The sequence below is a fragment of the Phragmites australis genome, chromosome 6 (genome assembly GCF_958298935.1).
Source record: "Phragmites australis chromosome 6, lpPhrAust1.1, whole genome shotgun sequence".
NCBI lineage: Eukaryota > Viridiplantae > Streptophyta > Magnoliopsida > Poales > Poaceae > Phragmites > Phragmites australis.
In genome coordinates, this window is record NC_084926.1 from 10,474,137 (window position 1) to 10,486,363 (window position 12,227).

The 12,227-nt window shown below is 42.0% G+C and overlaps 2 protein-coding genes and 1 pseudogene across 2 annotated transcripts; all 3 read right to left on the minus strand.

Moving 5' to 3' along the window:
* Positions 1–704: 704 nt before the first annotated feature.
* On the minus strand, positions 705–2,275 carry LOC133921619 (ethylene-responsive transcription factor ERF024-like). The gene has a single exon (XM_062366570.1). It carries the CDS (start codon positions 1,995–1,997, stop codon positions 1,203–1,205), a length of 795 nt encoding a protein of 264 aa, XP_062222554.1. The 5' UTR covers positions 1,998–2,275; the 3' UTR covers positions 705–1,202.
* A 721-nt stretch (positions 2,276–2,996) lies between these two features.
* LOC133921618 (chaperone protein dnaJ A6-like) lies at positions 2,997–7,318 on the minus strand. The gene is made up of 8 exons (XM_062366569.1): positions 7,175–7,318; positions 6,566–6,734; positions 6,302–6,476; positions 6,063–6,201; positions 4,276–4,409; positions 4,061–4,203; positions 3,760–3,958; positions 2,997–3,659 (listed from the first exon to the last, which is right to left on the minus strand). Exons 2-8 carry the CDS (start codon positions 6,713–6,715, stop codon positions 3,334–3,336), a joined length of 1,266 nt encoding a protein of 421 aa, XP_062222553.1. The 5' UTR covers positions 6,716–6,734; positions 7,175–7,318; the 3' UTR covers positions 2,997–3,333.
* A 3,273-nt stretch (positions 7,319–10,591) lies between these two features.
* Positions 10,592–11,988, minus strand: LOC133922939 (uncharacterized; annotated as a pseudogene).
* Between the last annotated feature and the right edge of the window lie 239 nt (positions 11,989–12,227).

The window sequence follows — 12,227 nt, forward strand, 5'->3', positions numbered from 1 at the left end:
TGCATGTCAAACACTGTGAAAAATTAAAAGCGACAAATATTTATGATCGAATGGAGTACCATAAGATTAAGAGAGAATACAGGTACATGATAAGAAAAACCCTCCTAATACATAATATCTATAGTTTGTATCCAGAGATCTTTCTATAACTAATAGATAAATATGAGAACATGTACTGATATCCCAGTACATATTTGATTGTTTCATGTCTCTTGAACTTCGAACCTAGCTTTTTTTTGTCTCACAGAATGCTAGCTTCTTCTCTTTCCTCAGTTAATTACTTGCCATGTCAGATTTAATTCTATATGGACGTGCATTTAATATTTAAGACATAAGTCAAGACAGAGTATTGAAAGTAGGCTAATAGTATCTCTATGAATATTTAAATCAACGAAAAAGTTTTTCCTTGATATATCTGTATCGGAAAATTCTTCTATGCTACTATAAAGTCATTATATTTTTAAAATATACCACAACAGAAAAGATAAACAAAGCTATAATTTTGGTGGAACTGTCGGTGTCCGTAGTAAAACTTATTTATGACCCGAGGGACTTCTAGCATATTCAAACTGAAAATTGGTATTTTGGTATTTTGTTCCGAGTTTACACACCTCACTCTTAAAGGGCAAGGATATCATTTCATAACACATTAATGCCCAAAAAGTGCCATATGGTAGTGTGCACATAGGCTATGCAGCAAGTAGATCATGTATTGTGCATTTCTGACAATTACTTTTCGCCAAATTTCCGACGATTACAATAAAAGAGTGTGATATCAAAGAAGACAGGAACTTCATAATATAACACTAAATTCGTAGGACTTTCAGAATTTGCTACTCTACTCCGTATGCCAGCGTGATATGAGTGAGAAATCCTGAAGAAAACAGGCACTCAAGTATATATATGTAGTAGTAATATTGTGTATATGAAGCAGTAGTGGTATCGTCACTCCCAAATTAATTTTCGAAATCAATATAATCATGAACTAGTCAAATGCCTGGCCATTTAGCCAATCTACTGTTTCACCAAATCCCAAAGTGACTTGCCATCCGGAGATCACAGCGACGCCACAAACGCCCACGGCCGTGCGACCATGCGTTTCTTTCTCTCTGCACAATGCAAAACAAGCAAACGCACGTGGTATTGGTCCTGTTGCAGGCCAACTACCGATTGGTGACGGCCGCTGCGTGCCAACGGAACGGCTAGTTCGGTTGCACCGGCGCGGTGGCGTCCATCCAGCACTGATCGGCCCAGAGAAGCGGCTCGTGCAGGCCGACCGCGTCGTCGTACTCTTCGGCCGCCGCTGGAGTCGCCATCGAGAGGGTTGACGACCAGAGGCCGTACCTCAGGTCCAGCAGAAGGTCGGGCAAGTCGAACAGCGCGCTCTCCTCGGTATGGCCGGCCCCGGCCTCCTCCGAACAGGCTGCCGATGACGATGACGTCTCGGGCACGGCGGCAGGGGAGGTCTCGCATTGCTCCACGGCGGCGGCCATGGCGGCTGCGGCCTGGATGTCAGCCGGGGAGGTGGACACCGGGCGGGGGAGCTCGTGCGCGAGGTGTGGGAAGTTGAGGTGCGCCGCGCGTCCCTTGATGGCGAGCGCGGCCACGTCGTGCGCCCGCGCGGCCATCTCCGCGGTCGGGAATGTGCCGAGCCAGATGCGCGACTTCTTGCGCGGCTCCCGGATCTCCGACACCCACATGCCCCAGCTCCGGCGCCGCACGCCGCGGTACGACGGGTGCCTCCCTGCTGTCCCCCCCTTGCGGCTCGCAGCGCGCTCGACGGCGGCACAGCTGCTGCTGATCTCCTCGCCGCGGGCGTTGCCGTCTTCGGCTTCCGCTGCTCGGCTGTCTGGAGCACGCAGGGACGTGGTCCTCTTGCGCCTCATGTGCCTGGGCTTGCCGTTCTTGGACAGCTCTTGCGCGCCAATGATGACGCATGAGCCGGGGTCGGAGGAAGAGGAAGACGTGGTGGGTGAATGGATCGCGTCATCTTCCATGGCTCTTAGTTACAGCTACATGACAAGGTGCAAGCACACTGGAATGGAGGGGGAGGTGCTCGGAGTAGCGCGCTTCCGGGTTGGTATAAATAGCGCGGGCTTGTGTGTTGCTGAACGCCACCACTGCCACCGTCTACCAGCTATCAGGCGGAGCCAGAAGCCCAGAAGGTAGCGAGTCTATCACTTTACAGGCTACAGGCTTCTGAGTTAGTTAGGATTTCCTGAACTGAAAAAAAATTTGTGAGGAATTCTTGAAACAGTAAGATATTTGCCAAGTTGGTGTCACCAGTCAGAGAGTCTGATGGCATGCGTTGGTCAGATTATAGTGAAATGATAACCGTCTAGTCCTAATGATTTTGTACTCCAATTGTATAAACCTCTGGGTATACGATTTCTTTTGTTTCTGAATTCCGGCCAAAAGGAGTTTGGAGAGGCAATCGTCCATAGAAAAGTTACACCTCAACTGCTGGCCGTTAATTCATGAATGTGAGGCAGACCGGTTTGTCTAACCTTGTTCCGTGAGCTGGTGCGACTAAAGCCAATAAAGATACGCAAACAGCAATGGTGAACGTGTTGGTCCTGAAGATTCAGAGCTAAAAAAAATCATACAACGTTGAATAACATTTTGCAACGGTTCTCGTTTCACGCAACCTGTTGGGTTCACTCTCCGTTGGAAGATGCATTTGCCCCTGCATCATTCCCCCCATGTGCACCACGTGAGAAACCTGCACGATCGCTTCGATTCTTTCGAGCAAGCTAGATGCTTGGCACGAAAAGCTTCTGCAATTCGTCAAGCCGAATCAACAGTCTGCTCGCCCGTCGTAATCGGCAGTTCACACAAGCAAACGGATGAATGAAATGCAGCGATATTTCACCCAAAAGCACGGAAAAGATCGGCATTGTTCTATAGGCTGGCAGATTTGCTAGCGAGCAAAGGTTCAACAAAACGAAAGCAGAAACCATAGGCTGCAGAACATCCGCTGCAACATAATAGTACCCTAACATCATAACAGGTCAACTCTAATGCTGGGTGACAGATTATCATCAAACAGAGAGGTAGCACGAAAGCAACTCAGACGACTCCATGGAACAATCTTCCCAGCAAGACTCACGCCATTTCCAGCACTCTTTTTCCTTTTCTTCCCCCAAGCCCCCCAATTCTATTTTGGACAATAGTTGCTAGCTACATTCTTGAAATTTGAAAATGGTTAAAAATTCAAAAGAAAAAATGACAAATAAATGAGGCCACCAGAAATCGGCCGATAACTAGCCCACGCCCAAGGTACACAGGACTTTTGGAAAACGGTGTCTGGTACACCGTGAATGACCCCTGTTCTTACTGCTGGGCACACTGTACCCGTGGTCCAGCGGCATCCTCCTCATCTTCGTCATATGCTTCCTGCCGCCTCTGCTGTTGCCTGCGCCTCATCTCCTCTTCTATGTTGACATCATGCAGGGTGGTCTCCTCACACTGATCCAGCTCCATGTCCGATAGTTGGCTCCCAGGCTTTGGTGGCAGAATCTTCTTAAGTGATCCACATTGGTCAGGCGTAAGTATACCGGGCTCAGGAAACTCAACGTTGAATTCAACAAACAGACGGCCCTTCATGAAAGGACGGCCATGTTGAGGCATACCCTCATCATTTATAGCCTTGTGTTGGCCTATTCAAGCAAAACACAATATAAATATGTTCAGAACAGAGATCAATTGATTTGATATATAACAAAGGTAAACAGCAAACCAATAAAAACAGTTTATTACCAGGTTTTATGACCTCTCCAGGATTAGATTTGATTAGAAGCTGTCGGCCATCAAGATGAGTCAGAACAAACTGGAAGCTGCACAGAGCCTCAGTGAGAGAGATTGCGTGCTCAACATATAGGTCATCATACTTCCTCTTAAATTTTGGATGATCTTTAAGGTTCAAGACAAAAACAATGTCTCCTGTCACAGTATCAGGCTGAAAAGCAAGAATTTGTAACATTAGATAGATAAATATATAAATTGAAAACATGAAAGTGCTGAGTAAATGCACAAATGCAGATATGTGACAGAGACTCACAGCTTCATCAGCTTGACCCTGGAATACGATCTTTTGGCCATGTTGCATTCCTTTCTCCACATGAACCTCCAAGACCTTTTTCTCCTGGAATACTTTGCTTCCTTTACAGCTTGCGCATTTATCCTTTTCACTTATCATCTCACCTGAACCAATACAACCATAAAGACAAACTCAAAGGTACAATATTTTCAAAGGAAGATACAACAGCAACATACCTGTTCCTTTGCATTCAGGGCAAACAGTATTCATCTGTTGGATCATGCCAAGGCCTATCTGTCTTGTTATTGTCCTCATTCCTGCACCACGACAACCGTGGCAAGTTCCTGATGCCCCACTCTTGGATCCTTTCCTGAAGGTACAACAACAGCGAACAGTGAGAAAAAAGAACAAAAGGCCATATCTTGTAACAGAGCAGCAGCTACAAATAAACAAGTCAAAGTTTCAGCTTCATTTGAGGGGAGATATACAGTGTAATCACCCTTTAGGGTGCAATCGTGAAATCAACTTCGGTTTGGGCACCAAATCAACTTGAAGTTTTAAAAGAAAAAATCTAGATGTGCTTCTTGATATACTCAATTGATGGAGAAAATTTCAAGTTAAAGTCCATTCCACCTTAGAACTAAAAAATAACGACAAAATTCTGACAATTGGTAAAGCAAAAGATCAGGAATATAAGGACAAATGTTAAGATTCACAACCGGAGCTCTTTCTCTCTCTCTCTCTCTCTTCTAGCACAGTTTTACATTATGAGTCTGAGTTGAAATCTTAGAGAGCAAAATAACACTCAATACACTACATTCTTTTTCATTGGAATTTACCATGTGGGTTTGGTGCCCAAACGAAAACTGATAGCATGATTGCACAAGAAGAGGTGAGATTTGCACTTAATATTTGCGTAGTTAGCCAAGGAATATCCACAGAACTAAAATATGCATGAGTTGCAGGAGAAGTCCGATTGTACATGCTTAAATATGCTTGATGCAAAGCAAATTGCCCATGATGTATAAAATAAAGGTGAAATTCAACACATATGAGATATGAAACCATCACAACTCACAAGTATTTCTTACAGGCCCTTAAGTGTTCTATACGTGCAAAAAATAAGTAATGTGTTACTGACTAGGCTTAAGTGCCTTTGCCAAATTTCTATCGGTGTTCTTTAAAATGGTTTTTACAAACTAGAGTACAACTTATAGTTTAATGTGACAAATTAGGATTTTGGGGGTGAGGGAGGCAAGAAGGACAAGAACCTACTGTTGTTCTATCACAATCACATTATACATTGATCATTACGTACCTTCAAGACTTCAAGACAAATCACCATGGCTAATCCCGAATTGCTATTGAAATTTTATGGTAGGCAAATAAAAATTGAGATTGGCATCGAAAGTAACTTGAACATAGAAATTTAAGACCACATCATATAACAGAGGAGCAATTGACAGGCTGTAAGTTCAAAAATACAATTGTTGCAAAGACCCAAAAAACACACCACTCCCAGTCATGTTACTATTAGTCAGAACCGACAAGTGCTTGTTTCAGCAACCACAGCTGGACAGAAGCAAGTTTAACACAACACATAAGTTCAATACATCTACAACACAAACGTGGTCCTCCTCTGGCAAGACAAAGCCAGACCTCATTTTGTGTGTGGTAATGTTATTATGTTAATGTCCCAACTTCAAATTAAGTTTAGAGCATCACCGCACAAACACATCCGTGAAAATTGTTGATGCATCAATAGTTGAACCAAAACTAATTTGCAAGGGAATCAGTATATAAATAAGCACTGCACACAATTTCTACGTTAAAGCCAACAAAATTTACCTGACTAAACTCTGCACAGTTAGTTGTCATAGTCATTCTTATAACTACTTCTCGCTCAAAATTTGAACAGCCCTTATATAGAAGTATTATAACAGCATTGGCCACAAATTTGAACACAATAACAACAATTATCAAGGAAAGATAATTTATCAATTGAGACCAAACAAAAACTTACCCCTTGCACTTTGTGCACAAAGCATTCCGTGATAAAGATAGTTTTTTCGTTGCCCCATTATACAGATCTTCTAGAGAAACCTTCATAGTGTGCACCACATCATCACCACGCTTTTGTCTGCGTCCTCTTGAGCTACCTCCTGTTAACCATAAAACAGTATACAAGCATGCCAGTCTTTTTTCTCGAAAGGAAGCATGAAACAACAACGTACAAAAAACATCATAAGATAATCCAATTACCCCCAAAGGTACCAGCACCCGGAAAAAGTTGCTCAAATATATCAAACGGGCTATGGAAATCGCTGCTGCTGCCTCCTCCCATTCCTTCTTTCAGTGCATCTTCTCCATACTGGTCATAGACCTCCCTCTTTTCTGGGTCGCTAAGAACCTCATAAGCTTGAGACAATTCTTTAAACTGTCCAGTTCATCAAAAACAACCAATGAGAACCAAACCAATAATTGCAGAACTAAATACCATACAAAACAGTTTGTCCCCGGCCACACCTTCTCAGGGTCTCCGCCCTTATCAGGATGGTTTTTGATGGCAGCTTTCCGGTATGCTTTCTTCAGCTCGTCCTGGCTTGCGGTGTTAGATACACCAAGAACTTCATAATACTTGGTGTTGTTGCTCTTCCTTGGCATGCGTCCAAACATGGCTGATAAATGGAGCTTCCTATGAATGGAAAACTCGAACCAAATAAAGTGATTAAGTGCTACCAAAGTCCAACAATTTTCAAACGAGAAAGCACTCTACAGAACAAAACTCACAATAAAAAAATCCCAAAAACAGGGAACAGCAAGAGATACAGCCATACAGGGACTTTCTTCCCTATACTAATTCGTTCGAAAAAAACAATCACACCATCTTCGAGCAAAAGCACGGGCGGACCTAACGAGGGGCATGGGGTTCGGTTGAACCCCCCCAAAAAATTACGATAACAAACTGATATCAGTAGTTCAGTACTCCGCCGCAGAAAGTAAATCGAGCAACGCACTAGATGGACTGACACATCCATACCAGAACGAACGATTTGGATTCCAGGGTTCGCAGCAAACAAAGGATTCCGCAGAACAAAACGAACGATGCGTCCAAGCATCCTAGGGTTTCCTTACCAGCAAAGGAAGAAATCAGTCCGAGCACGGAGGGGTCTCCGCAGCGCGCCGGCCCCGGGGGGGGGGGTGTGCGGACGACGGCGAGAGGAGGAAGAGAGGCGGGGTTGCGGCGGAAGGATCCCTGGATCTAGATGGAGGCGTGGTCGGCGCGGAGAGCATATAAGAGTCGGGGAACGAAAGGTCCGTGGGCTCGATTGGTGAGTGGTTGGTCCGTGGGCTCGGTTGGGTCGAACCGACTATACAAGCCTGGACCGTTCGCCGGACCTTTTTATTTTTATTTTTATTTATTAAAAAATTAAATAAATAGATTTTTCGTAGGAAAAATTATAAAGCTAGTCACTGCAGCCCCCTGAGAAGGTTGCAGCCCTCTAAAAGGGCGGTTAGACCTCCCAGCTTAACCGCCCACTAAAAGAGCGGGTACAGCTTGCCTGCCCGTGGCCAGCACCTTACCGCCCCCTGAGGGGACGGGTAGGGGTACTTACCGCCCTCTCAGGGGTAGTAATGGGGCTCACAAGTATGGGAAAGGCAGAGAAGGGACTAAAGCACAGGGCCATAGGGTAAGAAAGGATTTCATGGTACAACCAAGTATAAATCATGAAAAGAGCATAGTGCTGTCCATCGAGCCAACATGGACTCCTGTTGACAAGAGAGCGAGACAGGTATATACATACTGCATAGGCTGATGCTTTTGTATGCTAGTGTTTGAGATGCAACCAAGTTACTCTGGATAATTTTTTGCAGAAACTTTCATTTGCAACTTATGGGAAGGAAAAGCAAAGCAAGCTGGTCTGGAGACACCAAAGCAGCCCTGGTGTTGGATGTGGCTTCCGGAAAAGCAGCTCTAGGCATCCAGAGCATATTGATTTTGGGAGAAAAAGCACCCATAACATGAAGTTTTAATATTTTAATTGGTAAAGACAATCCATCAAATATGTTTTAACCAGGACTTACACCACAATGAACCTTGTGGAAGATAGAATACATTGGACATTCTATTGCCTGACAATGTACATATTTTTTAGCACTCCTGGATATCATTGAATGTTGTTGCATCATTGTACATATTTTTTTAGCACTCCTGGGTATCAACCTTCCAAATTGATCTACAACTAGCATCTTCCATTTCTGGAGCTTTGCAGTAGCTATTTCTTTTATCAGGAAATTTCATTCGTACCACTAAACCAAGGGTGGTACCCGATAATACCATAAAAAAATTCCCCCTTCCATTCATACCACTGTCCTTTCAAATTTATTTCATCCATACAACCAAAACGTCAGCTTCTCCTTCACAGTGCTGTTCCTTATTCTTCTTTTCCCCAAATACCCTCCTGACCCGACTCAATCTTCAACGGGATGACCCATGCGACAACGAGGAGAGGAAGAAATGAGTGCCGGGAGAAGGGGCATTAAAAATTGTCGTAGATGCAGAAGTAGAGCTGGACAAGGCAGAGCGACGTCTAAATGACATTAGCTATTTCAGTTGCATTTGTTTCCCTGATTCCCATTTAAGGGATTCTCTCTTTTCTCTCTCTTGCAATCAATCAACTTTGATTCTGGTTTCCCCTTCACATTTAGTGATTGCATCAATTTTCCTTCTTTAGCATTGATTCCTCGTCTAGAACATGGTCTTCCTCGGACCAAGAGCATCAAACTTTCATCAGACCAGGAGCAGCAGAAGACGATGGAGGCCATGGGCGGAATTGGGAACACGCGGTGCAGGAAAAGGGATGCACGCGGAGGACAAGAGGAGATAGACTCGATCTGGACAAATGGGTCGCGGTATTGAAGGCCATTGCAGTATCAAGGTGGCTGGCGACATTGGATGGCGTTATGCTGCCCTTTTTTTGGGGTGGGAGGGGGGCAGCCGGAAGAGACGAAGGTAGGGTTCAAAAATTCGTTGAAAACAGGTCAATTCAGTCCGCATCGGATTTTGAATTCGACCGGTTTTCGAATTTGAATTAAAAAATAAAAAATCATAAAATTCTAAAAATACTATAGACAACTTTAAGACCTCTTGTGATTTTTTTTTGAAAAATAATATCCTTTGCATCATATTTCATGAAGAGAAAGTTTGGAGAAAAAAGAAAAAGCGTGTTTTAAAAAGTGTGCAACTCATTTAGTATGGTTCAGGTTAAGGAAAATATTAACATCCAAACACATTTTTTATGTGTAGGGCGTACTTAAGAGGATCTATAAAATTAGTTTCACTTTATTTAGAGTTTTATTAATTTCTCCATAATTTTTATAAAGTTCACAAGCATAAAGTGAACATATTAAGAAAAATCACTACAATTAATATTATTTTTCCTCCATAAAGCATAGTATAAATAAACTAATAAAAGTGGTTTCACTAATTTTAGAGGCGTGATGGGTTAGTTATGAATTAATTTATTTGCAACATATTTATAAATTATGCATGTTATCATAACTATTTCATGAGTTCATGTATTTTTAAAAGACATAGGATCATGTAAGAAGACTAAAAGAATCGGTTTCGTGATTTTTGGATTATCAAATAATTAACTATTTATTAAACTAGGTTTAGTAAATGCATTTTCTTTTCTCACAGAAAACATTCAATTTTTTATGATTATAGATACTTTAATCATGTACATCATGTTACAAGGAAACTAAGGGCCTGTTTGGGTCCTAGGAAATGAATTTGATTCTAGTAATTAGATTCTAATTCTAATTACAAATAGAATTGAATTTGATAGAATCTGATTCAATTCTATTTTTCTTGTTTGGATGCAAATGGAATCTCTTTCCAGGAATAAGATTACAAATGTTATTTGGATGATTCAATATGGAATCACCCACCAATACAGTATACACATGTGTTGCATATCTCTCTCTCACCCTTTCTCTCTCTCTCTCAGATTGTCAGATACACCCATCTCTCTCTCTCTCTCTCTCTCTCTCTCTCCACAGATATTGCAGATTCAATGGTGAGTCATGTTTACTTGTTTGCTAATGTGAAGGTATAATACATAATTGATGATCTCTCTCTCTCTCTCTCTCTCTCTCTCTCTCTCTCTCTGGCCCCAAACACTTTCACATTGGCCATTTATAAAGGAACTAGATAAGAACCAAACACTTTCACATTGGCCGAGCTAAACACTTTCACATCCTCATAGCAAGCTAGTAACATTCAAATGAAAAATAATAATTCATAAGCTAATCCAAACGGCAATCACAAAAGTCACCAAAACTTGGAAAGAAACATACATATAGATATCAACAACCACAATGCATGCATATCAGGTTCCTAGGTTGACAAAAAACACTTGCTTTTTCTCCAAAATATAACCATGAAGATAGATGACACTTGCTCCTACAAACACAAAGCCACATAGACATTGGGAGAGATTAAGACCATGCAGATTTGAATGCATAACCAGTAGAGTTCTCAAGGCTTCACTTCTTAAGTTGCTTCAAAAGCCATCTCTTCCTTCTTTCCATTGGAAGTGCCAGCACAAACTCAAGCTTGTGTGCTTCAGAAGTGAGGATATCAAACAAGTTTAGCTCAATATCTTCATCCAACCCTTGTATCTCTTGCAATGCGGCAAGAACTTCCTTTGATGTAGGACCTTTTGGCGCATTGTCTTTCAGTGCTTCAGCAAATGCATCCAGTTTTTGAGACATCATTGAGGTGAAAGAATCTTCAGACCGCTGTCTTTTTAGACTTCCTGAAGTTGATATTAAACAAGGTTCCTTGGCAGCACCACCCTCCTTGTCCATTTCCCTAGAACCCTCAGCTGCAGTCCTTGCTGCCTCACCGTTAGCATGATCTTTGCAATACACTAGGCTTATTAGATCCCAGAATTTGACAACCTTGTACCTGTAGCCATTTGCTTCCTTGTTTGCCTGCAAAAGTTCAAACACAAGCATGTCAGCTGCTAACAGGAGGAAAAAGCACAAGTGCAAATGGCTACATATTAATATATGCTATCAGATTTATATTTCTACTGTGCACCACTGAGCATTAATATGCGCGGATTTATATTAATATGTGCTACAGAAATGGGATTTAAAACAAATTGACAAAGTGAGAAGGAATCTCCTATGGATAGGGACTAAAGAAGCAAACATATGTCACTCTTGATCTGAACGGGTGAGTCGACCAAAGCAACTGGGCGGTTTGGGCATTCTTGATCTGAACCATTTCAGCAAAGAGCTACAACTACGTTAGCTTTTCGTATGAATGGGCATATCCAGATTAGCCATGGGTTGGCACTGATACACCTTGTGATGATTCTGATAAACAGCTCTTCAGAGCAAACACATATGTGACCCGGGGCAATGGTAGGCAAACCAAATTCTGAAAATGTACTAGCAAGTGAAGAGTAACAAGTAGATTATGAATTTGTCACTCTTTGGGACAATATGCAGCAGGTATAGTTTAATTTAACATACCTAAATAACTCTATGCAAATGTACTAGCAAGTGAAGAGTAACAAGTAGAGGGATTATGAAATTTACCGCTATATATTTGTCCCAAACAGCATCACTATCAACTGATAGCCTGTTCTTGTCCCAGTCCCAACTAAATCCACTTGTACCTAGTATCTTGCTTATGATAGAGTAGTGCTTATCAAATATCTTGCTCCTAGACATGATGTTATCCTTTGTGATATCCACACCACACTTCTCTCCCAAACATTCTTCACGACAGCGGTGTAAATATGAGGCTTCCATCCATTTTGACCTCTATCTCCTTTGTTGTAGTACTCCACAAATGTGTTCAGTAGAGCTTCGTCCATGTCATCAGTCCAAGAGACATAACCCCTCCCATATTTCTTGCCTTTCTCCATATCCTATAGCCAAAGAAAATTACTAGATATTAGTAAAAGCAATGTCAATCAAGTAAAAGGCCAGATACATGCAAAGGTAATAATGTAACTTAGAACTTAACTTGTAATAAAGCAGAACTGAACTTGCAACTTAAGTAAACAAATAATAGGCAACATCATGCAAAGTTAAGAATGTAAATTTTAGACATGCAGGTACATACATACAAAGGTAATAATGTAAATTTGAACAAAAAATGTTG

Excerpts from the sequence above, each read along its gene's own strand:
- LOC133921619 (XM_062366570.1), bottom strand. The coding sequence starts at position 1,997 with ATGGAAGATGACGCGATCCATTCACCCACCACGTCTTCCTCTTCCTCC.
- LOC133921618 (XM_062366569.1), bottom strand. The coding sequence starts at position 6,715 with ATGTTTGGACGCATGCCAAGGAAGAGCAACAACACCAAGTATTATGAA. Across the intron at positions 4,410-6,062 it reads TTGTGCACAAAGTGCAAGGG|GAAAGGATCCAAGAGTGGGG; the intron begins GTAAGTTTTTGT and ends TTGTACCTTCAG. Across the intron at positions 3,660-3,759 it reads TGGAGAGGTCATAAAACCTG|GCCAACACAAGGCTATAAAT; the intron begins GTAATAAACTGT and ends TTGCTTGAATAG.